General features: G+C 39.9%; 1 protein-coding gene across 8 annotated transcripts in view; it reads right to left on the bottom strand.

Moving 5' to 3' along the window:
• Window positions 1–10594: 10594 nt before the first annotated feature.
• epha8 (eph receptor A8) overlaps window positions 10595–26383 on the bottom strand; it is a 128493-nt gene continuing 112704 nt past the window's right edge. For 4 of the 8 annotated variants that reach the window (XM_061041417.1, XM_061041421.1, XM_061041418.1 and 1 more), the window contains exons 14-20: window positions 25269–25454; window positions 23654–23715; window positions 22356–22583; window positions 16863–17012; window positions 16583–16773; window positions 15536–15694; window positions 10595–14065 (exon numbers count right to left, since the gene is read on the bottom strand). In XM_061041417.1, coding sequence (XP_060897400.1) covers window positions 13951–14065; window positions 15536–15694; window positions 16583–16773; window positions 16863–17012; window positions 22356–22583; window positions 23654–23715; window positions 25269–25454 — 1091 coding nt within the window. In that variant the 3' untranslated portion in view covers window positions 10595–13950. The remainder of the gene's footprint in view (window positions 14066–15535; window positions 15695–16582; window positions 16774–16862; window positions 17013–22355; window positions 22584–23653; window positions 23716–25268; window positions 25455–26383) is intronic. The other 4 variants (XM_061041419.1, XM_061041420.1, XM_061041423.1 and 1 more) reach the window with 2 other exon arrangements.

The raw sequence follows: 26383 nt of genomic DNA, 5'->3' as shown, positions 1-26383 counted from the left end.
CAGACGGGTGCATTCAGCGGGCATGAGGGAAGGGGTATAGCTTGTTTTCACACTGCATTTCCATATATGTTAATAGCATTCTTGTTATTGTGCAGAAACAGCCGGCGGTGTGATGAAGTGATGAGCTGTCCTGGCTGCAGGGGAAGGAGGAAAGACAGGGTGCAGAAAACAGTCTGTGTTGTTATTACTGCACACAGACTGTACACACATACACAAAAAAAAGAGGATACACATACACACAATTGATTTCCCGCCATTGTCCGTGTTAGTGCTGATATGAATGATGTGTTTGATGTGGAGCACTTTGAGGCGGATCATTGATGTTTCTGCTAACACCACATGATTACCCGGGAACGGCTTCATTTGATGGCGCTTCTGAAAAACCTGCATGGGAACTGGGTCATGAAATTTCCGACGTTCAAACAATCATATACTCCAAAGCTGGATGAGTGAGTTTTTTTTTTCTTTTGGAACAAGCGCAGCTTTTGACCGGCTAACTGATCCACTATCAGCTGTGACTGGAGCGATCGCTGCTCCTTTATCTGCACGCCGGCGTGACAAACAAAACACATTATCGGCTATCAAAGTCCTGTAATCATGTTTGGTTAAGAAGCTTTTTTTCTTTTTTATTTGCCCCATTTGTTGAATAATTTGATTTTCTTGGTGAGTGGCCGCCGGAATAATTCATAATGAATTATGTTTGTAATTTATTCTTTTATTATCTAACCTCTTTCATGTCATGAAACAAACGCATCAAACAGATAGAGGTTAATATCTTTTGCATGTATTTTTTTCTGGAAATAGAGACCCACTCTCTTCATTATTTTTCATAGACCTCGTCTTCTCCGGTCGTAGGAAGCTGAAGCTGCTATTTGGGAGAAAAAAAATGTGGCGCTTGAGGATTCTAATGCCAGTCTCGCGCTGCCATCCCCAAAGTTTTGAATGATTTGATATAATATGCGGTAATAAGTACCTCTGTGCATTCTTAGCGTGTGGAGACCCTTAAAACATTTAAGTGCAAATTGCTATGTGCTCTAAGTGCACATGAGTTATTTTATTTCGATCATTAGCTTCTTCAGTTGAAGGGCAGGGGCAAAGTTCACCTAAAGTTCACCTAAATCTGATGAAATCTTTACACAGCCTACAGCCTTGCTGCCCTCCTGTCTCCATCCACTATCTAATCCAAATTTAGCTCCTCCTGACTTTTTCTTGAATGCTATTATGAATTATTGATACAGAAACGTGAGAATTCATGGACTCCCAGGATTCTGAAGTTTCATCTCCGATATATTGCTTGCAGTCAAGTGCAGAGTTTGTTTTCTCCGTATTTTTTCAAGCTTTTTTTTTTTTTTTTTTTTTTTGGTACGTTCCAGTCTGACAGCAAAGACTTAAAAAAAAAAAAAGACATCTGTGTGTGTTGGTGAAAACTGATGTTATGTGTGGAGTTATGGTCTTCTCAGATAATGAAAATGTGTTACCAACTTTACAAGTGTTACTTGTTTAGTTTGTGTTGGACTTTAAAAGAGTTGTGCTTTGAGACTTTAATTTCAAGACATAGGTGATGAAGACATAGCTAAGATCATGTCATCTCATCATGGCTGGGATAGAGCATGTATGAGGGGAAAACATTTTACAAAGCTGAGATCAGGACTGTAGGTCTAAAGTGTGATTTTCTCACCTCCTTGTAATTTGTTTATAATTTGTTACCTGCGTATCTAAGTTAAACTATCTAACTATGTCTCAATGTGTGTCTGCTTACTATTACTATTTTTAGTGCATTATTGTGTTCAGACTTCCAACAATGGCAAACTGCAGTTAATTATCAATAAGCCAGTGTATTTTTTCACATGAAAAAAGGGTTCACTAAAGGATCTTAAAGTCAAGAAATTTTTTTTCCATTTCTTAAAAACTGAATTTTATTCTATTGTTGCAAAAAGTTTATCAGGAGGCATTTGAGGTCAAATCTAATGATAAAACTCAGAATCATTGCGATTGAAAGTGATTAAAAAGCAGTCAGTTCTTTGTGATTGTAATTACCGGTGAGTGCAACAACAGCCACGTTAGAGATGCTGATGCAGGTAAGAAGATAGTGTACAGGAATAACTTCATGTTACCTTCAACTTAACAGGGTTAACTTCATGGCAGTGCACAAGCAGAAGTCTACAAATAGCGACCCTGCAGATCTTGGGGCGGCTGTGGCTCAGTGGTAGAGTCAGTCGTCTCTTTACCAGACGGTCCGGGGTTCCTGCAGCCACTTGTCCGATGTGTCCTTTGGCAAGACACTTAACCCCAATGTGCTACTGCTGCTCCGTCGACGGCGTGTGAATGGGATTAGTTAATACTGATGGACACTTAACATAGCAGCTTCTGCCGTCAGTGTGTGAATGTGTAGGTGTGACCTGCGGTATAAAAGTGCTTTAAGTAGAAGATTCAGAAGATTAGAAAAGCTCTTATCTTGCGGTTTTCTCACACGTTGAGCACAGTAGACTGGTGAGGTGAATTACTGTGAGGGAAATGTATCATGCAGGTTGTGCTTCTGTTGTTAGGACAGAGCTTAGCTGAAAGGAAAAGCCAGGGGAACTGACTTCATTGCTTAAAACCCTGACATAAGTTCTATGAAGTTATAAGATAGTTTTTGGGAAAATTTCTGGTCCCACTCCCACTCCAACTGAGCTGTTTGGTTATGTGATGTAGGTGTTACCCATGATGTCTCCATGTTATCGGGAGAAGACCCTGAACATGCTGGAGGGTGCAGACTGTACTCCAGCTGACCTGGAAATGCCTCAGGATCCCTCAGGAGGAGCTGGAGGCAGGGACTGGGGAGAAGTCTGGACTGCACTGATTAAGCTGCACACATGGATGGATGGATGGATGGGATTTTCTGTATTGTGGAATCAACCTGCTAATACAACGATGACAAATCATCACTTTATTAAGTTGTTAACACTTTACTTTTCAACAACATAAGCATGTATTGCAAGGTGGAGCAGTAGATTGCAAATCAGCTGACATTGCTACCTGTGCAATAAAATGGTTTCTCATTAAAATAACCCAAAAGGCCTGATACAAGATACGAACTTAGGTTTGACCTTGGACTAAATAAAACTTAGCCGAGGCCTTTAATGGCGACGCAGACTACACCGAGGAGTGCCTAGGGGTGCTACCACTACTCACCTTGAGTGCCACACAGAATAAATCACAGCAAAACTGGTGCATGTGTTCTTAAATCTCATGATGAGGTGGAGGGACTTCAACTTGTTGCTTAGCCTTAAAAAAACGATTTTGTGCTTTTGCGACAGAAAAACAACTAATTCACAACAAACAGTTAAGAAGATCATGCACATACTCACCACCTCTGATAAGGGCCATCACAAGGAACGCTCGGCGAGAATAAGGCGAACCATGCGACAGGGTAAGTATTAGGGCCATGTGGTAGGATCTAAAACAAAAAGGGATCTTACTAATGTCGACATTTTAAGAAGATGCCGATTATAAGTCAAGGCAGGAGCAAGAGGTCAGAGGTGTCTTATTTTACCTGGCCCTGATTAGAGGGATCAATGGAGGTCACAAGTACAGGGGCTGATTTCTGATTTCACATCGCCTTTCAGTGTTGCAGAAGCCTATAGCACACGATGTGTAACTAGCAGAAGCTTCACACCTACACACACACAAGCAGCACTGTTCTGCCCTGCACTCCGGCCTTTTAAAGCGATCCTGTTCGACCTCTATAATGCCACTACCTCCGATGCCTGAGTAAATATCCTACCTTAAACTGGCAATGTAAAAGGGGCTTCAGAGTCTTGTATCCAGCCACCAGGACACAGCTCTACCTCTGTTGAGGTGTTCCACTTCTTCTTTGATGTCCCCTCTGTTCACAAGTTGACCCTTAAAATGTCTGCATTTGTGTTTTTTTGTAAAGTGTATATTGTGATAACAGCTACAAGTAGCAAGTAGCATCCTGCAAGTAGGATCCTGGTTCGATACCCCTCTTGGACAGGGCCTTACTGTGTAGAGTTTGCATGTTCTCCCCCTGCATACTTCACCCTCCACCGACAGTCTAAAGACATTCCCTATAGGTTAATTGGTGACTCTAAAACTGAGTGTGAAAGTGTTTCTGTCTCTATCTGTCAGCCCTGTGATTGAATGGCAACCAGTTCATGGTGTACCACGCCTCTCAACCAATCACAGCTGGCGTGAGCTCTAGCCCCCCTGTGACCCCGAACGGGATAAGTGGTATATGGATGGATAGGATAGCACAGCCATGATAGCTACTGACCCAAAACTGTTTTTTTTTTTGGGGGGGGAAACCAAAAATAATGAGTTGAAGGATACTTAAACTAACTAAGAGCCCAGAGGAGATGGGTGATCATTCTCTGTGGATTAATCAAAACAAGCTACCCCTCTCACATTACAGCATCATTAATATGAAGGTGATTTGTGCAGCTTTAATTTTTTGCATGAATGCAGCTTTTTATTTTGTGAATATAGCAGAGCACTGCCCTTCTAAAGTTTGCCAAGGTCTTTGATGAGAGCAGATCTTTACATCTCCTCCTCGTTACTCCTCCATGACATGAGCACAGCCCAAACAGCTCAGCAGGGTTCTCCCTTTTTTTTAAGCTGATTTAAAAATTAGGCTAGTATCAGTGGGACTGTCAAGAGTTTACTCTCTGTGTTAGGGATTCTGCAGCTTCTGTTTTATTGATTACCGACATTGACTGCTGTTCTTTATAGCTCAATTTAAGGCTTGTGCTGCTGAGGCAAAATGAATAATGTAATCAAACTAAATAACTAGGTAGATGGATAGATGGAAAGATAGATTGCACACAAAATGATATAAACAATCCGTAGGATATAAATTCTTAATGATTTATGAAGCTTTCCAGGAAAAAAAAAGCTCACAGTGAAATCAAGAGATATTCTTCCACTTTATCAAGAGGTCAAACCTACGGAAGCCTATAAGGGACATACTGTACATCCATACAATCTATATGTTACACTTTTTTCAGTATTAAAGAGTCCACTTTTTTTCTTTTTTAAGATCTCAACTTATTTATCTCTGTATCTCGGGATCACAAAGCTGGTTTTCTCGTGATAATGAGTGAATTTCTCCAGATCTCCAAAAAAAAAAACATCTGAAATGAATTTGTTTTCAGTCGTGTCAGCTGGAAAACAGGGTTAAATATGTCCACTTTGGGCCTCTGTACCACCTGCTGACATGCAGAATGCTTGTGGTGGTTTTAACTACTTAATGACTCCCTCTCAGCTGAAGTTGTGACGCAGCCTTAAACTGCCACACGGACAGGTGGTGTGTGTCCACTGAGAGGAATACTGTCCAGCAGCAGAGTCTGATTCAAATCTTTCTGTCAATATAACAACTTCATGCCCGAACAAACACATGAATAATTGCACTGATGCAGTCTTAAATCTGTTACCATATGGCAAACATTTACACAGTCATTACTATTCATTTGTTGGCATGCATAGCGTTATTTGGTAAACACTTATGATGACACTTAGCGCTGACACGATGCTGCTGTCGTGGTGAACAACAGATTCAACACTTTGTTTTCTTTTCTCTCCTCTCGTGTTGAAACTAATCGCTGACCTGACCACATCAGCAGCTCTGTGACGCAGCAACGCGTCCAAAGTCCACTCCGAGGTTTACGTATCCTCTGAATGTATATATTTATTTTGTCTTTGTCAGTCTGTGTGTACCTCATGAATTATAAATGACTTATTTACAAAGCAGCACCATTAAGTCATGAATATGTGCACAAAATAATAGTGTTGACTCGATACGGTGCAGAGGAAACATATTGTTAGATTCACTTTCTGCTCAAAGAGTCGCTGAGAAGTCTGATCCTCCCATTACCCCGTCAAAATCAAATCACATACAGTATGATATTGTTGTTACTGTAATTAAACAATATGTCTTAATAATATAATAAAATAAACATGAATTATGACTTACATTCTCCACTATTGAATACATTAAGTTAACAGTAAGTATAAAGAAAGTTAAAATAATACATTAAAATAAATTATTCCACTTTATTTGTTTACACTTTTTGCGTAAAGTATCTGTCCTTGCACAATTTGTCACACAGTTAAACATCATTAATCTTCCTTAGCTCGTAATTTTGCAAAACTATTATGATACATTGGTGTAAATATAACTTTTTATGTTTTATTCCCCTATGCATCCATTTTGTCTGAATGTTTTTGTAATTATATATACTGCTTATGCTCTGAGACAGTACTATTGTGATAAATATTTGCCAAACAGTTTCTACCCTGCATCTCTTGATAACGTAAAGCTTCAATGGACAGCCTGAGCCGTTTTTCAGTTCAGTCTATGAAGTGAGTCTGCTTTAATTGGGACAGGCAGCAACATGAGACGGGCCTTTGATTATTTTAAAACAAATATCAAACATGGAAGAGAGACTCTAAAATTGTAAATTTACACAAGAAATAATATTTTACTGTGAACAAAGTTGGATATCAATAAACAAATTAAATTACAAATCAAGAATTAGATTTTGCTTTCGAGACAACACGCTCACCTGCTGGCTGGCACACACACAAGCGTCAGATGTTAAAGTTAATCTTTATTTTTTGTGTCTTTCTGCTTTTATTTTTTAAAACTAATTAACACTAAATGCACAGTGGAATCTAACTGAAGCCGGCCTTTGTTTTAAAAAAAAACATGCAGCTACACGAGACTAGTAAAGGGGACAGGGCCTTAAATAGGGGTGAGCCTTTATTAGAAGTTTTACAGAATTTAAATTTCTAAATAAACTGAAGAATTTAACTTTCTTTTGAAGGTGTTAAGACTTCCCTTCAAAAAGTACACTTTGCTCTAAATAAGCAGAAAAAGTTTATTTAAAGATGTCATGTTTAAGTCTCTTGTTTCATGATACATTTTGTGTTCAGTCATCAGTAACAACAAATTCTGAACTTAAATTAAATGTTAATTCTCAAATATTTTCTTCTGAGAGAACACAGTTGTGCTGGGGATCTTGTCATAAGGACACGCTGACAAAGATCTGTTCAAACAACATTTATAACCAACACATTTAATTAAAATGTGAATTGTCCAAAATCATGCAAACCTGAAATAATGAGACTTTAAAAAGCTGCATTTGCCCGATTAAAGCAGATATGTGGGAAAGCTTTCAGTGTCCAGGTCAAAAGTCTGCTGTGTTAAAGTGTCAGGACGGGGCTGAAGAGAGACATACTGTAGTGAATCAAGCTAAAAAAAAAAGAGTCTGTATTACCTCATTCGACTTTCCAGACTTTGCCAAGCTGCCACAGTTTGATTAGAAACGAAAATAAAAGGTGAGAAACATTATCTGAATCTATTTAGAGCAAAATCCTGGAAACACAGCAAGACAGTTTTCAAATGTGTCCTCTACATATGACCTTATTTTAAAGTAACGATTAATTAAGGAGCTTTTTTATTGAAACATGTATCGTGTGTGTGTTGTGAAAGGGAGGGTGAGTATCCCATTGCTATGACAGGCTGTTAAATAGGAACACACACTGTTTCCTCACAGCGTGAAATGTGTCAAGTCTTCTAAACAGTCGGTGTGAGGCTTAAATGTGGAAATCAAAGTATTTAAGGAAACTAGTTTTTGTCAGTTTCAGATTTGACTTGACATAAAATATTTACTTTAAAAAAAACCAACTTGAAATCCTTCTGCTGGTGCTCGACTCTCCTCGTGCACTCTGCTGTCACTGTGGTACTTTTACTTGTTTGATGCCTTTGTTAAACACACGCCTCCTTGTAAAAAACAGAGCAGACATCTGGTTATACATGACTCAGAAATCTGCTTCATTCTTTTCTCCTACCTTGATTTCACACATCGTTTGTGGTTTACGCAACAAATCTGCAAAAACTGAGAGCAACACAAATGTTACAAAAAACACCTCAAGTTGACTGAGGCCTAATCCCTGATCACATGATTATTTATTTTTTTTTTTGCCAGAGAGGAAGCCTCTATCTCACTCCCCAGAAGTCATTTTATTTCCTTGACGAGGATTTTCCGACCAGTCTTCAGGATGTTAAATACACATAATGCTTGGCTTTAACGTTTACTGCACATTTTTTTGAAACAAGCACGGTGGCATCAAGTTGAACCGAGAGCTTCGGGCTTATTAAACAGTTAGCTTTTTTAAATAAAGAGTTCCCTTCCTCTTAGAGCGTGAAAATCACATTTCAGGTAGAACAGTGACAGGTCAATCCAATAAACTGCAGGTGCTGATGAATTTGCACACCTCTTTTTTTTTTTTTTTTGCCATTGTATCAAATAAAATGCCTTAAAATAGTGGAACTGGAAGATGTTTTTTTGTTTTGTGTAAAAATAAGAAAGAAGAAAACTAAAGAGTACCTATAGCAGCAGCCAGAGTGAGCTGACAAGGCGTCCCCCAGAGACGGCTTCTCGCTCAGCCCTCGCCGATTGTTTACTTGATGAAATATAGTCGTGGAATTACAACACTGCCAGCTATACACATGCATTGTTCCAAGGTTGTTCACAAAGACTCCATTATTATAGATTTAGACATCGATTTGAAAGCTGCTAAATGAATTTGCATTGTTGCTACTCGACGATAGAAGCAAATGTTGACAATAAAGTGCTTAAATGTTTAAATCCATCTGCATTGTCTGCCACTCCCTCATGATGTGGACCTGCTGTAAGGCGATAAGAAACCGCTCTTGTCGTGATCAGCTTTGAGCTCAGTCTGCAGTCGACCACGGGGGTGTCAGGAGGAGGAGAGGACACGGACAGCGCCGAGGAGAGGAGGGTAAACGGTTGCAGATACAGAGCCCTATCGCCGCCGCTCTCACTGAAGTCAATCAGGGGACAGTGGAGATGGCCGGTGGTGATGGGGACGGGATTCTGCGGCGTCATGGGGACACGGCCGCGGCTGATAATTGGGCGTGGGACTCGGTGGCTACACAGCAACACGGCCTTAGTAATGAGATTAATGATGTTGTGTTAGGTCTTGTTTCACCAAGGAGAGGATTATCTCCTAACATCCCTCCTAAGGTGAAGGAAAGGACAATTACTCAGACACAGATTCATCAGAGCCATTCGCTATTCAGGCTGAGCTCAAAATGATGTTTCAGAGCTGGGTCAGGGCTCATTCCCACAGAAAAAAAAAAAAAAAAAGCAATTTACTCAAAAACTCAGCGACGAGCATTAAGGAAGTCAAAGTCAATTGTTTTCAACCTGAGTGTAGCAGAGTGAGTGTTATGGTGCTGCAAAGTTCACACTGACTCCTGATCAAACACCGCAGGGTGAATCTAAAAATGCTTCTCGTATGTGAGCGACCACGGCGAGTAATGACAGTTGTCTTTGTCAGAGATGACTCCTAGATTAATTTTGTTGAGCTCTGCCCTCTCTGAACACAGGAAAGAACATTCATTACAAAAGGATCTTCGGGCCATCTGAGGAGGCTGCTCAAATGACGCACCACTTCTCAAGTGAATCTCTGTATGATTGCTTCCAGACTACATGCTGAGGTCTTTCATGTTTGTTAAGATGAATCCGAAGAAATCCAAGGAAGGGAAGTTAAGTGTATTGAGAGGGTGGAAGCAGTTTATTTAAGGCCCTGCACTCCTTTCACTGGTTAAAGCTTCCTCCTGTTCCACTCGGTTTTTTTTCCCCTGCAAAATTAAAGTTTGTGTCACTTCAATTTTTCGGGGGGGGGGGGACATTCAGCAGGAACATCAACAAAAAGCTGAAGAATGACGCAAATGAAGAACATTTTTCTGAATCACGCAGAGAGAAGGGAATATTAGTATTCATGAGAAGATGTCATGTTTTTCCACCACACAAACAGAGCAAGTTCAATATTCAGCTTGTTTGCTGCTTTAGGGCCTGGCAGCGCCCACAACCTCAGCTTCATGGCGCTTCTCACCAGCGCTCGTTGTTGCTAGGTTACTAAAGGTAACCACTGCTTCCCTTGGTATTGTAGTTATTTTTTTAGATGAAGCAGTCGTGTCCTGGCATCAGCAGCGGCTCTACGCTTGGAAATGATTCCCTCGAAAAGCCGAGTCACACTAGCGTCTCCTCTGCCATATTGTTGACAAAACTGATGTCAGAAGTCCCTCCTCTTCTTGATTCTGATTTGTCGGTGAGCGAGAAGTGACATTCTTCTTTGGACCGAGAGCGCTGTGGACGCAGCTGAGGACATTTCAGCGCTTAAGGACAGTGAGCGCTGAAAAAACGTTGACCTGCAGTACATTGGTTTTGTATTTAATAAGGGGTGCTGCCAACGCAAATAATTCTGGATGTGGACACAGGCCATTATGTCTGTCTATTTTAAATCCCAGCTAGGTCATTTTGATCACTGATCTGCAAGTTGATGAGAACGGATCCAGGAAACCAAACCGCTGCGCCAACAGGATGATATTTGTATGTCGGTTTTTCTCTCACACATTACATTTAGTTATTTGACTCACCGGTGCAACTTCAAACCAACGTGATCAAGTCGTGCATTTAACTCCCATCAAGTTTAGAGTTTGCATAAATTAAATGTTGGGTAACATCAGCTCTGAATCTTCTTAGAAACAGACAGAAAATCACTGTTGCAGTCACACACAGACAAACGTTCCTTTATTGTGTAATTATGGACAGTTTGCACATTTATCATTAGCAACAAGGATGATTCATCAACTGTAATAAAACCTCTCAGAGTTGTATTATTTGGAAAACAAACAAGTATGAATAAATAATGACATGTGAATAAATCCGGTTGGTTTTTTTTCTTCCTTCCAGTGACTGAACTTGCTGTATACATTATAAATCAATTCATCTAGCAAAAACATATGCTAACTTTATAAAATATGGGTTTTCAGTTCAAGTCCAGTGTTTTTAAAAGCATCCTAAAGAAAACAAAGAAATATTTGAAACCAGCAGTGAAATGCCACTATGATACATATTCAAGAGATATCATGAGGTTCTTCTCTAATAAAAACTGACATCAATCATCTAGAGGAAAACCTACCGAGGTGCACAAGAAAAGACATTCTCTTGATGGCACAGGGGGGGGGGAGAAATCAGGGCTGGTTACGTACTTTTCAGAGCGTTTAGATATAAACATTCTACTTACATGTTCTTCTTCACTTTTCACCAAAACTGAGGCAAACGGTGCCATCACATTTAATCAGAAGTAACACTTTATTTTACAGTCTGCGTAGCTTATTTGTACTTTGTATTCCCAGGAGGCTCCCCGGGGAGGGGGGGGGGGGGGTTAGAAATATTGCACATGAATGGAATAAGCGCTGATGTCGTTCCCATAACATCCACTGCACTAAACAAGCTTCTGCACCGGTTTGTTCATAAATGCCAAGAGTAGGAGGGCTTTCAGGTGTAACACACCTTCCCGGCATTACATTAGGCCAATTAGAAGAGCTGGTGGAAAAGGGCAGCTCGGGGATAGTGGACGAGCAACCCTAATGAACGTCTCATTTTGGTTGAAACTTAAAAAGCACATTATAGTTATATTTAATAATTCAGGATTTCTTAGGATTAACATCTAATGGAACTTTGAGGAAGTATAACATTTTGGATAACAGGTTAAGTCATGGGCTACATTATAAAAAGAAATCATGATCTGTTAAATTTTAACAAGTTTTTCTGGGCATGATGTTTGTCACAACAAGTATTAGTTTAAGCTAACAGTTGGTGCTAAGTGGGTCGGTTGCAGCCATGTCGTACGCTTCACACAGTCATTTCTAACAGGCATTGTTTAGCACTGAAGCAGAACTTCAGGTCATGAATGTTACACATCTTTTACTGATGTTCTGTCCAAAAACGTATTGACTGGTTTGAGATTGAGATATTTTAGCAGCCGTAAGCCAACAAACCTTCTGCTCAGCTAATGAACCTGCCGTATGCTACATTTAGCTTACACTCTGCATCATGTAGTTAGTTAGCGAGTTAGCATATACTTGCCTGTTAATAGCAGCTGCTTTGCTTGATGAACTTGTGTTAGCTACCATGCTAACAAACAAAGAAAGATAAACTTATATTAATTTAGGTAATGAAATATTTACATTCTCGATGGTTTGGATATTTCAAATGCACTTCAAGAATGCCTCAAAATACAAAATGAATACGTAATTCTGAAAGTAATTCAGGAAAAAACTGTAGGCTAGCACATTTTTGGGATTGTAATGTATCAAGGAACAATGTTGTTTTCCTTCTTTGTGCGTTTATTCTATTACTGGTAGTTTCAGGTGAATTTGAATTCATTTGACGGAATAATTAAAGCTCAGTGTTTACTGGTGTTCAAGCTTTTTTTCTTTGTTAAGTTTCCTCAGTTTCATGATGTAACTGTAACAGTTTGCATGTAACTTGAGTCCCATGATGATAAGCAGTCAGGTATACTAAGTGATACACTAATCCTGTGGTTCCCAGCCTTTTACCTTAGAGCCCCCCTATGAAGGGCTAGCGATACTATGCTGTCAAAAACTAACCTACACTTTTAATTATTTTCACTGAATTATTCAGAATAGGCAACACACGTCTTCTACCAAAAGACCTTTGCATAAACTTCCTAGCACGTTTTTTTTTTTTTTTTTTTAATCATAATTTTAATTAATATGTGCAATTCTAATTTTAACAGAGCCTCGCGCCCCCTCTGAGATCTCTGGTGCTCCCCTAGGGGGGGCCAAGACCCCAGGCTGGGAACCAATGCACTAATCACTTTAGATTCATTCTTAAAGTCAACTTTAAACCTGAAACTCATTCAGGTTTGCTTTGCTAGAAGTGTACTGAATAAATCAAATATATTTTCTATATTTCAAACAGATGTTAATTGCATTAAAAGAAGCATTGCATATGAAATAAATGTTAAAACGTGAATGTCCAAATATATTAGAAATGCACAAGATGCAGGATCTATTAAAATATCTTAAATAATATTTTGTATTCCCTTTCAAATGTATTTGTATAATTTAAATATATTTTTGTTTTCAGTTTATTGTCACTGCAGAACAGAAATATTGGAAAGAAATCTCATGAGCAAGCTACTAATAAATATTAGATATCTCTGACTCATTTTAGTTTTTATACTGTTAATAATGTTTAAAAGTAATTCTCTAACGGACCGACATTGTGGCTCCAGTTGTGGCTGAGAGGGGATTTGTGACACAACAGGAAAGCCTCTCAAACACAGAGAGATTGTAGAATAAAGTGCACTGTAACTGAATCATACACATCTTCCAAAGTACAGTAGTTGTGCGCCGCGCGGCTTCAAACTGGGCAGAGGGCTCCACGGCTCTCCTATAGGAAAATTCATCAAGGTTGGGCGCTGCGGAGAAATGTGCCTGTTATTGGTATTAATAGCCTTGGGTGAAATAGGTCTTCTCCACTGTGGAGATGATCTGGCAACTCGGGTGAGCCCTATCTCACTTTTCTCCACTTTGAGACACAGACTCGAGCCTCGGTGTGGGCATCGCTGTCCTCGAGCGTTTGCTGCAGGAAAGGCAGCGTGTGTCTTCAGAACATTTGAAAACAACCCCCCATCCCCAGCCACCACATCACACTTGATATTGCTCGTTCACTAAATCATATTTCTCTGATAAATTCATGATTGATAAATTATCTTCTCTTTGTAGGCAATAAAATGAAAATAATTTGTGGTAATTAAGGCAGTCTTTCCATGTACAAACGAGACAATTGAACTCAGAAAATGTAACCAGATAGGAAAAGAATTGAAAGGTTGGACTTGTCCCATTGAAGTCGTGTTTGCCTTCTCCAAAGTTTATAGTACCTTTCAAGTTTTGCTCTCCAATTTCTTGAGAAAAAACGTCTTGTAAAGTTCCCATATATTCACTTTTCCTGTTAAACAGATCATCTTAAAATCCCACAGAGTCCCTCTAGACCTTACAGAAGCCTTGGTTTTAGATTTCAGCAGAAAGAAACCTCAGATGTGGAGTTATACGTGCACAGATGGCACGCTCTTGTTGAGTACCTGCGCCCTCATCAGCTGAACGCTGGTCATGATCTTCTTCTGGTGGCCCATCAGCGTCACCCCGAGCCTCTGGATGTCCCTGAAATTGAAAATAAGGATCAATCTGCGTGGAACATACGCAAATTCTCAAATAAAGGCCAAGCTCTCATTCACCTCAACAGTAGAGAGGACAAGCCCGGAAAGATTATTGAAATTTGTACAAAATTAAAATATCGATAAACGAATCAAATTACAATTCACTAATGAAATCATGTGTGTAAGACAGCCCATCTCTGCAAACCTGTGGCAATGTGTGGGAGAGACCCCTGTTAATATAATAACCAATGAGCGCTGCGCTGGAGCTGTGTCAACATATCAGAATGTCTTTACTGTAGCTATTTAAATAGTTTTTATAGAGTTACAATTTTGCACAGAAGAAAAAAAGAAAGAGAGGAAAAAACATGATTCCATAATTTCCATATTTATTTCCACCTCTAAAGCCAGCACAAGTTTGTCTTTATTTTTGGTGTCTTGCTGCTTTTTTCTTCTTAGATTTGATCTGAAAACTATTTCAACACTGCATGCATAGAGGGCGCAAATTGACACCTGCCTTTATTTGTCAAAAACATTTTAAAAAAAAACGGTGGCTTTAATTCCGGTTTGACTTTATCTGAAGTTTTACAGTATGTTTCTTCTTCTTCGTCTTGCTGCTTCACAATAGTTGTGACTATGACATTACTCTGCTGTTGTAAATCTACTGTGGGAAGGTAATTTCTTCCTGGGGTTAATGGTAGCATTGACTACCAAGCTAATAATGGCATTTTATTCTGTTTTTAATAAACTTGCTAGAATATGAAATTTGACATAATGCAGACAATACCAGGTATTTATTCAATTGAAATGCAATAAGTCGGTCTTAACAAAAAATAAACGACAAATTGGTGCATAAAAATACACCAGCATACAATAAATGACGAGTTTGACATTCAAAATGTACCTTGGGAGGTCCCCCACATCCAGCCAGAGCTTGTACAATTTAAATGAGGCCTAAAAAAACTTGTAAATGAATACAACCTCTTACAAAAATAAGTAAAACCAAGTCACCACCCCCACCCCACACACACACACACACACACACACACACGCACACACAACTCACTATATACTGCAAACAGATAAAGAGAGGAGGTCATGTAGTGTGAGATGATTATTGAAAGCCAAATGAATTAAGTAAATCATTTTAACGATTTGACCGGAGGCTGTAAAGTCTGATGTCAGTAGAAGTGGCTGCTTACATGTAGCTGTGGAGGAGGTAGTTAAAGTAAATGAGTGGCTCAGAGACACAATAGTAAACAAACCGATTTTATCTCAATTCTAAGATTTAATGTAGTTGTATAATCACCCGAGTGTTTAAATGCGTACTTCAGTGTAACATTTAAATGTTTAAGGTCCCTGGGTAGTTATTTCTCACCCTACAGGGTCTTAAAGCTGGTGGAGCCCTTGAGCTCACTTCTGTCAACAGCTAAGAGTTCACATCTTGATCTCACCCTCCATTACGGTCAATACTTACCCTTGGTTCATGCTTATGACATGTCCCAGAGTGTGGTACCCCCCTGCTGCAAAGTGGTCCTTATAACGGCTCATCTTTATGGTGTCCAGCCACTCGTTTACTGAGTTACAGCTACTGAAGTCTGGGATAGCTCTCTCCATCAGTGGGGGACTGCTTAGACTGCGGCCGATAGAGAGACAGATGGCCGTGGATACAGAGGAGGGAGAGAGGAAGATGAATGGGAAGACAGAGAGATTAGTCGGAGAGAGTCCGAAACAGCAAAAGAGTCAAAAAGTGAGCAAGAGGCAGAGCGACCGGGGGAATGGGAGGGGGGGGGGGGGGGGGTCTTTGAAATGCGTTAGTAGCTGAGGCAGAAAATCAATAGTGGTTAAAATGATAGAGAAGAGGGGGCTGCTGTGGTAGCAGGGCTGCTGCTTTGGGTAGATTAATACAGGGAGAAATCCTTCACATTCCTCCTATACCTGCTACTTCTCTCACCTCGCGCACAGAAGCACAGTGTCATGCACCGCTGACTCTGTAGGACCTGCGATCTGAGCGGAGCAATTTACACAGGTCCGTCCTCAGCTCGGGTGTCCTTTCAAACCTGCTCCTGGATTCACTGCGGATCAATGTCAATATCGCAGCTGGGCTTTTACTTAACGCACAGCGCGTCTATCAGAGATGAGCTTATCGGAAAAACGAACGCGACTGCTCCCTACATCTGCCAGAGAACTTTGAGGGAAACTTTAGGCTGCTACTTTATCCCACTGCGCGCATGTTTGAAAGCAGCTGGATTTGATTGGATTTAGTCTGCCTCCCACACTAGGACAGTTACTTAGGAGCCTAACAGTCTGTCAACGTATATTGTCCGGGAGATCATCTTCTCAGCCCCTCGCAGGCGGCGTCTAGCTTTGATTTGCAGCCTAATCCGCTAATCACATGAACCAATATTTGATTAAATGTTGGCCAACTGTCACGCCAAATTAAATCAAAAGAGTCCTCGGCATGTGACACAATGCACCCATGTTGCCTTCCAGCGAGTAAAGATCTATTCAGAGGCCCACCCACCTGCAGAGTGTGTCCATAGACTTCAGGTTCTCTGGGTTGCGGATTAGCTTGTCAAGAACAGTGACTATCTGGCAGAAGCGCGGCCTCTCGTTGCGCTCCTTCTGCCAGCAGTCCAGCATGAGTGTGTGTAGAGCACCGGGGCAGCCCATAGGAGCAGGCAGCCTGTAGCCCTCCTCCACCGATTTGATCACCTGCACATGGAAAGCAAAATGCGAGTGTGCATGATGAGGAATAAAAAATAACATTTCAAGGTAAAGTATTAACGACAAATATTGCTCACATCTCTGTTTGTGAGGTTCCAGTATGGCCGCTCCCCGTATGACATCACCTCCCACATGACCACTCCGTAGCTCCACACATCGCTGGAGGACGAGAACTTTCTGTAGGTGATCGCTTCTGGGGCCGTCCAGCGGATTGGAATTTTCCCGCCCTGTCAGGATCATAAGGAGGAATGGCCACGATGAATTACAGGTTTTGAGCCATGTTTGGAGGGCATTTCGAGGTTTGAGTATTAGACCCACAATTACAGTTTTCATGGTAAATCAATTTGAACCGTATGGTTTACGTTGCCAAAAATACTTTTGTATCTAAACCCTGACACATCTAATTCAGTGTCACAGAGCTTTATTTGTGTCCCAAACTTTTCAAAACACATCTGTGAGTCACATTGTTGCAGTCAGTGATCTTTTCCTTTATTATAAAGCCACATTACCATGAAACACATACTGTTTATTTTGACTCTATGCACCAAGAAATGTTAACTCTAACACCAATCCACAGCTGAAGAGAGTTCTCAACAAATGCACTAGTTCTCCTATTTTTCACAAGACTAAAGTGACTTAGAGCTGAGAATTTTTTGTGTGGATAGTTGGTCTTTTTCTGTAATTTTTTTTTGAGAATAAAAAGAAGATCAAATATAGCTTGTCGTTGACTTTGAACACTGTTGGGGAGTATTCAAAGATATGAAACTCTTTGGCTTCTACATGAAGGAGGAAGACAGACTGAAGGAAGTCACTTAACCTGCAACTGTTTAAAGCCTTACTGTGTGACTTTCAGAGCAGATTTTCAGATCAAGAGGCTCTCTTTAGACACCGCTCCTTCATCCCTCAGCCCCCTCCTCCCCTCATGTCTCCACACTTCCCCTCACCCTCCTTTCCTGTTCCACTAGTGTGGAGTGTTCTGCTAGGCAGAGACAGCAGCAGACAATTATAAACATCCAAAAACAATATTTGATGATCAATTTCAAGTAATGATATGCACCTCAAAGTAGATTTGTTTTTTTTTACGTTTTTGTCTTTTTAGGACATAGAAAGTATTTTCTACTGTTTTGTGTCCTCAAACAGGTCGTTTCGAGACATCACAAAGGGCAGTAACCCCTCCCCAAAGTGGATGACACTCCCACAGCTAGGTGTTTGTTCTGCCCTCTGAGGGTACAGTCACACTGGCAATCCGTATCGTGCCGTACTCAAGCACGATTGCCCCCCCCCCCCCGCTGTGCCATTCCCACACTGGCCGGCATGGCCCGCAGTCACACTGTACAGGACTAACCGTGCCTAAGCACAATTACCACTTGTACATAAAGTTGTAATACAACACATGCATGCTTTATGTTATTATTAATCTTGCTCAGTTTACAAACAGGCAGACGCTCTCTCTCTCTCTCTCAAAAAAAAAGGGACGCGCAGTCGAGTCCGCGTCTGCACATCGGAGAACAACACAGAGAGCATGACAGCTACTTTACTGACTTTGTGACTTATTTCGAGTCACTTTGAGTAAAAAATAAATAAAATAAAAATGTGCGGTCGAGTCCACGTCCGAAGTGTGCCAAAGCCAAGGAAGTGTACCCTGCCTGAGCACGGCACGGAGCGGTCACACTGGACAAACTAACTGGACTTTAGGATTGAAGCGCGCTTGGGCACGGTACAGATTGCCAGTGTGACCGTGCCCTGAGTCTGCCTTCTCACCATAAACAACAGGGCTTGGAGCGAGAAAACCTCAGCGACATCACCTTCCAGAGAGGGGGCGTGGTCAGACACAGCTCATTTACATTTAAAGGTACAGACACAGAAACAGCCTGTTCTGAACAGGGCTGAAATAGAGGGGTTTAAAGGCATGATCAAATACAGGATCAGAGTGGATTTAGAACAAGAAACTTCACAGATGTGTTTTGGGGAGCTCTGAGAATTATTTAAACTTGTTGAAAAGGAGGAGAATATGTGACCTTTAACTGAAGTACTTGTATAATAATAATAATAATATTAATAATAACTTAGATTTATATAGCGCCTTTCACAAAACGTATGTAGTATGTAGTAAATGTATCCTGACAGCGTAAAGTCTAACACACTGGAAATGAAAACGAGCGACTCAGGGTACAATAGTGTACAAATTGATTTTATCTTGTACGACAGAAGATAGAGATCAACTGTGGTTAAATGACCACAGTGTCGTTAAATTGCTTAGCAGAGCTCCTAAAAGCATGTGTTACAGGAAAGGTCTAAAATGGACTTGCAATAGCTGGCCAATATGTGATCTACTTACATTATGTGCATATAAAACTGACACTTCATTAGGCTGAAAAATGGAAACATCACATCTTAAACAAGCAACGCGCTCCCTTTGGGTTCTTTTAAACATCTGAAGGTTACTCAGAGAAGCCCATTAGAAACACTTTACGTCCTGCTGAACATTCAAAGCAGCCATCTGATCTGCTAGAATTCTCCAACCTTAACTTATGATCTTAATACTGCAGGTTCTTCAAAGTGACTTTGCAGCCAGATTCCACATAATAGGCAGCTTTATCCACTTCATTTAGATTTCCCCGGCAGTAATGTGAGCTGTATTAATCTTCAGCCACTATCAGGCATTAATTCCTGATGTGCTGTAATGATGCTATATAGAGTTTGTAATGTCATCCGTGATCCAGAGAGATGCTGTGTGTAATCACCTTGCCTTCTGTAATCTGATAGCTGTGCTTTAACCGACTGTAACAGACAAATGTGTCAAAGGCGGATTTCCATCAGTGCGCGGTGAGCTGATAGCATTTGACTGTGCGAGGAGCCACCTTTGCCTTTTCTTTTAGTTGAGATTTAAACGATTTGTTCCCGTCAGGCTGCAAGGTTTAATATTGGACTGTTCTCTCCTAAAGGACTCTGCTCTTACTTTCATGTAGCTTTGATTGTATTTGTATTGCTTTTACAGTCGTGTTCGTCTCGATGATACTCTCCTGAACAGATTTCAATGGAGCTGGAATCGCAAATACATTTTTACCTGTCAGTTAACGTCGTCAAATATTAAGCCATGGATCTTCAAAAAATTAAATGTAATGGCTGTAATAACATTCAGCAGGGAAAAAAAAAAAGCTCAACTCACCATTTCATTTCTTTTCTTTATTATTCAGCAAATCTCAGAAGGATTTGTGGATATCTGCAATTACATCACTTCTCCAAACCAAAGCTGCCTACTTATGTCTTGCTGCAGGTGCTTGTTAATAACTACAGCTCAGTGTGCGTTTGAGTGAGAGGTCTATCTTCACACCTTATTCTAACATATCTCTCCTCATCTCTCTTCCTGCTTCTCTGATCGGCTGGACTTCACATGTATTTCAGTTTAAACCAGCAGGATTCTGCTGAGCTCTCCTTCAGTCAATCATAATGCTGCTGTCAAACTTTAAATATGTCGTTCTTCAACCCTCCTTTGGCCCGTTTAACTCAGGGTTTATCACATCTCGTGTCTGGGCTGATCCTTTTCAGAAATCCACACCTCATCTCAGGGTTCTTCCCGCATTTAAAACTTGTCGGTAACCGCCAACGGATGGCGTCAAAGTCTGAACCTGGTTAGTTGGTCATTTCAAACTGCAATTAGGTTTGTGTTCTTTTCTGCTACGCTGCGAGGCATGCCTTACACAAATGTCCATGTGAATGGTAACCAGCGTTGGGAATAACTTACTGCTAATCAACACGCTACTGCTACACCACTATTTGTGGTAACTAGTAGCATTTAGCTACTTTTCAACTTCAACAGCGCCGTTACAATGAGTAACATTTAAAAAGCACTCATTACTCGTTGATTTACGTAAAATATCTAACATATGTTATGCTAACATATGCTTAGCACAGTGTAGAAAGAATATCACCCGCAGTCAACACACACGCTGATGATCCTTCAGGCATCAGCTTTCTGTGTCGGAAATACTGACATCATTTTTTTCCATCCTCGAGTTCAACGACAAGAATCTAGCGGTGAGTTGTAGTCTGTGTGCAGGATGGAAAACTTTGTCCACCGCTAAGGAGAGTCATTCTAATCTCACAAAGCACCGAGCTAAACAACAACACACTTCTACTAAGCTAGCTGTCAGAGAGCCACGTGCTGCAGACACCAGAGACCCAAGCCACGACTCCACAGACTGATAAGAAAGATATGTTGTGGACGACATGCTTCATATAAACTGTTGAGTCAGTTGTATTCAGAGAACTTATTAGCAGAATAGATTTACCTACATATTGAAAATGACTCCAGTGTTATATGAAATTAGATGTGCAGGTTGTTCCTTCTCACACTGCCACAGTAACACTAGATAATGTTTACATCATTTGAGTATTCAAGCAAAAAAAGTGATGCCAAAGTAACTGTAACTAATTATTAGTGTTGCAGTACTCCAAATCCGTCTTGGTTTCAAGACCGATGTCGAGACCACCTTTTTGAAGGTCTTTGTCTTTTCTCTGAAACACAAACATTTTTCCTTGGTCTTGTCTCCAAACTGGACAGACTCCTGATTTGAAAACAACACCGGTCAAGACCACCACTGACAGGCCATCTCCGCGTCATAACTGTGATAAGAAGGAAAAACACCCTTTCAAAACTAAAGAATAATTTCAAATAATTTATAATTAGATTTTTAACCCCTGGTTACGGCCGCAACCTTTACGGTCTAAGTGACTGACACGTTCCCAGCACACACGATGATGATTTCTCAGTGACATGATCTTGGTCTTGTCTCGCTCTCGGAGTGCTCTGGTCTCGGGTATGTCTTGGTCTCGGTTAGCGTGGTCTTGACTACGACGCTAAATAATTTTTAGTAACTTACCCAACACTGATGAAAACACTTTAAATCTGCTAGAATGTGAAATTTGAAATCCACGCAGTACCATTTTTGTTTTTTGCTGTGTTTTGTCACTATATTATTGACTTGATTTTTAGTCGCTGTAACGCACTTTTAATTGTATGGTAAGGTGCTATATCAAGCAGAGTATTTTCTGGCACAACTTCACCAACTACCAAGGTGCATGAAGAGAGAAAGGCTTGAAGAGGTCAAGAGGCTTGTGGCACTTCATCACAGTCATCCAGCCACAAGCCGAAACGTGTCGGTCTAATTTGTTAATAAAGTTGATCTTCGTACTACAAGTGTTGTTGGAGCTTTTTGACCTCTTCGAGGTGCTATATCAATAAAGCTTCTTTGATTGATCGATTATTTACATGAAATAATTTTCTTTTTACAAAAATAAAGGGAAGATAAAATATTTTTGCCAGATTGGTGCACAGAAATACACCAGAGTACAAGAATTACAGTGTTTGATGCTCAAAATGTCCTTCATTTGACACAAGTGGAGAAGTTTCTTCATCACGATTCTTTAAAAAGGATGTGCAGATGTTAAATAGCTGAATTGTCAGTCCTTACTTCCTGTGATTGCTTCTCTTTAATGCTACTATTTCCTTGAAAGATCTGTGCATGTGTATCGAATTGCATGTGTGTGTGTGCTTCGTTAATGCTTGCCTCAATGTGAAAACTCACACTGGTGGTGTATGCGGCGTCGGGGTCATCCTCCAGTACCCGGGACAGGCCGAAGTCAGACACCTTACACACCAGGTTGCTGTTGACCAGGATGTTCCGGGCAGCCAGGTCTCTGTGGATGTAGCCCAGGTCAGACAGGTAGGTCATACCGGCTGCAATGCCACGCAGCAAGCCCACCAGCTGGATGATGGTGAACTGGCCATCGTGTCTCTGCAAGGAGAAAGAGAAGGAAGGGGGAAGAAATTCAGGAAGGAGGAAGCAGAATGAGAGAGAGATTTATGTGGAGATAAAAAAACATGATGGTATAGGAGCAGAAAAGACGAGGAGAGTGATAGCAGGAGAGATTTTAATCAAGATAGAGAAGAGAGTGAAGATAAGAGAATAAAACATGACAGGGAATTTGCCTTTTAGTAATAATTCACATTCATATACGCAAATACTGGAGCTGGTTGACATTGTCTATGAAGTACAATGTTAAATCAACTCATCTTGTTAAAGAAACTTCGATATCTGCTCAAAACACTGCTGCTGTTCTGATATTCAAGAAGCCATGCGATGTGATGTGACGTCTTTCTTTTCCAATATTCAATAACAAATACAAATATTGCAACATTTGCAAATATGCTAAATAATTACACCTTCATGATGAGATGGGAAATAAAAAGATTGTAGCGCCTCATACAGCTTTTAGAGAAATGCACTAAATTATCCAGACAAATGAGACATTTTACATGAAAGCTGTTAAAACATTTCTGAGAAGTTAAAAACTTCTGACACAAAGGCTTGGTTACAGAGACATCTATGCACTCCTTAAGGCACGGGAATTTCAGTTATGCTTTTCGGTTGCTTTACAGCAACATAACTTTTTGAGGATTAAACCTAAGTGAGAATTCTGCCGTCAATAAAAGTTGTACGCACTATGTCAACAAAGGCCGACCGCAGCAAGCGATCACAGTTTCTATCCTTTAAAGGAGTCGTGTTTTTTTTTTTTTATTAATGGGGGGGTTCACTGTTGAGGGCCTAAATGTGCCAACAATAAAGATAGGCAAATTTTTGTTCTCAAAATTATAATTTCAATATATGTTTTTTTTTTTCAATCTTCAAAAAAAGAGACAGAAATCTCTCAAGATTTTAGAATGAGAACTGGAATTGATAAAATCTAAATATAGTGACACGTCATTGTTTTCAAAGGACAGGGATAAAAATAAGAAGGAAAGAAACAGTTGAACAAAATAAAACAAAGAGTTACCGTCACTGCTTATAAACGTGTAAAATCTCACCCTGAGGAAGGAGTCCAGAGAGCCGTTCTCCATGTACTCTGTGATGATCATCACTGGTTTACCTGAGGAGACAAACAAGGTCCTTCAGGATCCTTCTGAGCTCAACAAGTTTGGCACTAATTACAAACAGTCTTTTATTCATGTGTATGAATGGTAGCTTTTGATTTTAAATTGTGCACAGCTTTGTATTTGGGTGTTTTTTTTTTTTGTTTTTGCTTAACATTTTCAAAACATTTTAGTTTTAATAAAAAATGTAATCCCAGATAGAAAACTTGACTTTCAGCCAAGGACACGAGTACAAGTACCAAGACAAAAACTGCAAAATTAGACGTGAGCAGGAATCCACTCAGCTAACAAAGCTGTGTCTACTTTCCACCCTGAATATACAGTATGTGGTAGGATCATTAAAGGTGCACTGTGGAGTTTTGGTAGAGAAATTTGAAAGTTGGAGAAGAGTACAGATTCTGTAGTATATAATAATAATAATAATAATTTATCCTTTATTAATCCACACGGGGGGAAATTCAGTTTTTATATGTCCATAACTCTAAACACAAACTGTCCTCAGAGTGAAATTTGGACCCTGTATCTGTTTGAAGATAAAATGCTACACGAGAAGTTATGATGGAGGGCCGCAACAGTGACACCGTAACTCTCCTGGTAGCATTGTAGCTCCAAACAGTGTTCAGGGAGCCATTTTTTCTTAAGTTTTGAGTTAAGTTTGTGTATTCAGAACAGAAAATAAAGCATAAAATTGTTTCACTTCTCCAACTTTCCAATTTCACCACCAAATTCTGGGTTAAGTGTTTTCCCCAAGGACACGTCAGACATGTAGCTGCAGGAGCTGGGTAGCGAACCCCCAACATCCCAGTTGAGAGACGACCTACTGTAGCAACTGAGCCACAGCCGCCATCTCGTCTCATATCAGTAAACTGTTAATGTCTTTCTATATAAGCTAAAAGATTACGTTGACATCTGTCACCACTACCCACATTATATAGTTAACGACCTTCATGTTGAAACACTTTTTGAAAACAGTGTTTTTATGATCTCTGGGTGAACTGACCCTTGGATGCACTTTGTTCGAGAAACGAACTTTAAAGATTTTGAAAAGCAACGTCACATTTACACAAAGGAGAGATGTGTTGGATGGTTTAAGATTTAAAGGAAGAGATGGTTCATTTAATTGTTTCCAGTATTACCATTCCAATAGGGATAATTTTACTATTCAGCCTCTTTTTTATCTTCAATCTCCCAGTAAGAAATCCTACAAGTTACAGTGGTCCCATTTGAAGGCTTAAAAATTGGCACATTTTAAGCCATCTTTTCTTATCGGTTCCATTCTTTGATACACCTTTACTGCTAAAGTCTTCAGCCCGAGTCCATCACATGATCACGAGGGCTTAACTCAGTAAAATGTTAAGTGATAGATTAACTAAGTCAAGCTCTTTTCAGACTTTTTTTTCTATTTTCAAAAGTTGTTACAACTTTAACCCAAGTCCTTTCTTGAGCTTATGCTATTAGTGATTATTACTCATAATCACATAATCATGACTGATCATTTGTTGTCCTGAACATATCTTTACATTAACGTATCGTTTAAAAAGCTTCATACTCTGGGTCACCACTCCCTCCAGGCGGATGACGTTGGGGTGGTCAAACTGGGCCATGATTGACGCCTCAGCCAGGAAGTCCCTCTTCTGTTTCTCCGTGTATCCTGCCTTCAGGGTCTTCAGGGCCACTGGGATGTCTCGCTTCCCCGGAAGTCTCATCCGACCGTAACAAACTTCCCCAAACTCCCCTGAAATACACAACCAGGAGACACGAGAATGATTTTTTTTTACCTCAGAGGAAACACATGCTGTCTTAACACTAAAAACACAACTGCAGTCATTTTGATGTTAATTTGAAATGTGATCACTTTATTGAGATAAACACGGAAGCATATGACTGTGACTCTTTCAAAATGTATGAATCTTTAATTACGTGATTTCATTTAAATTACAAAACACAAAATAGTATTTCTACTTTAAATAGTCATGAAAGTTATATTGAATGTATTTATTATAGACGAAGCATCAAATGAATGTCTGCACATCAGCGTTGCTTTGAAACATGTATTTATTGTTTTATGCTTTTGAAAGTATCAACGCTTTAAGCCAAAACCACCAGATGCTTCATTTAAGTGAGACAACTGAGAGGAGAATGCATTTATTCTTATTTAAACTTTTAGCCTGATGATTTGATTAGGAATGAACAGATGCGTTTTGATACATAAATGTAAAAAAGTAGCTTGGTTACTCAAGTTTATTAGAGCTGCAGTTGAGTGATTCTTCATGTTTTTATAGTGATGGTCTCATTGACTCTTCACACAGTTACATGCAGGGTATACATGTTGGTATATGTGTCTCCTTACAGGTCCATAAAGGTTTTTAACAACACATATTTGCGATGTTTTTTAAAGTTCATACATCCCGGGGAAAATAAATGAATTGATATATAAATCTGATCTCATTTGATCATGCATCTGCAGGCTCTGTATTTGAATGAACTAATAAATATTCACATTCATTTAAATACGACTTCATACATCTAGGTTTTATCCTTCTGAGACTTTTGCAAATTACAGATCCATTTATTCGTAGGTTCTGAATGGATAATTGAAATTATAGTTAATTAAATATGAACAGTCAGAACGACTGCTTTGAGCAATCAAGTGTTTCATTTACA

This window comes from Labrus mixtus, chromosome 7 (genome assembly GCF_963584025.1).
Source record: "Labrus mixtus chromosome 7, fLabMix1.1, whole genome shotgun sequence".
In the NCBI taxonomy this organism is placed as follows: Eukaryota; Metazoa; Chordata; class Actinopteri; order Labriformes; family Labridae; genus Labrus; species Labrus mixtus.
Note: the sequence above shows the minus strand (reverse complement) of the source record. Positions and strands in the feature narration are given on the sequence as shown.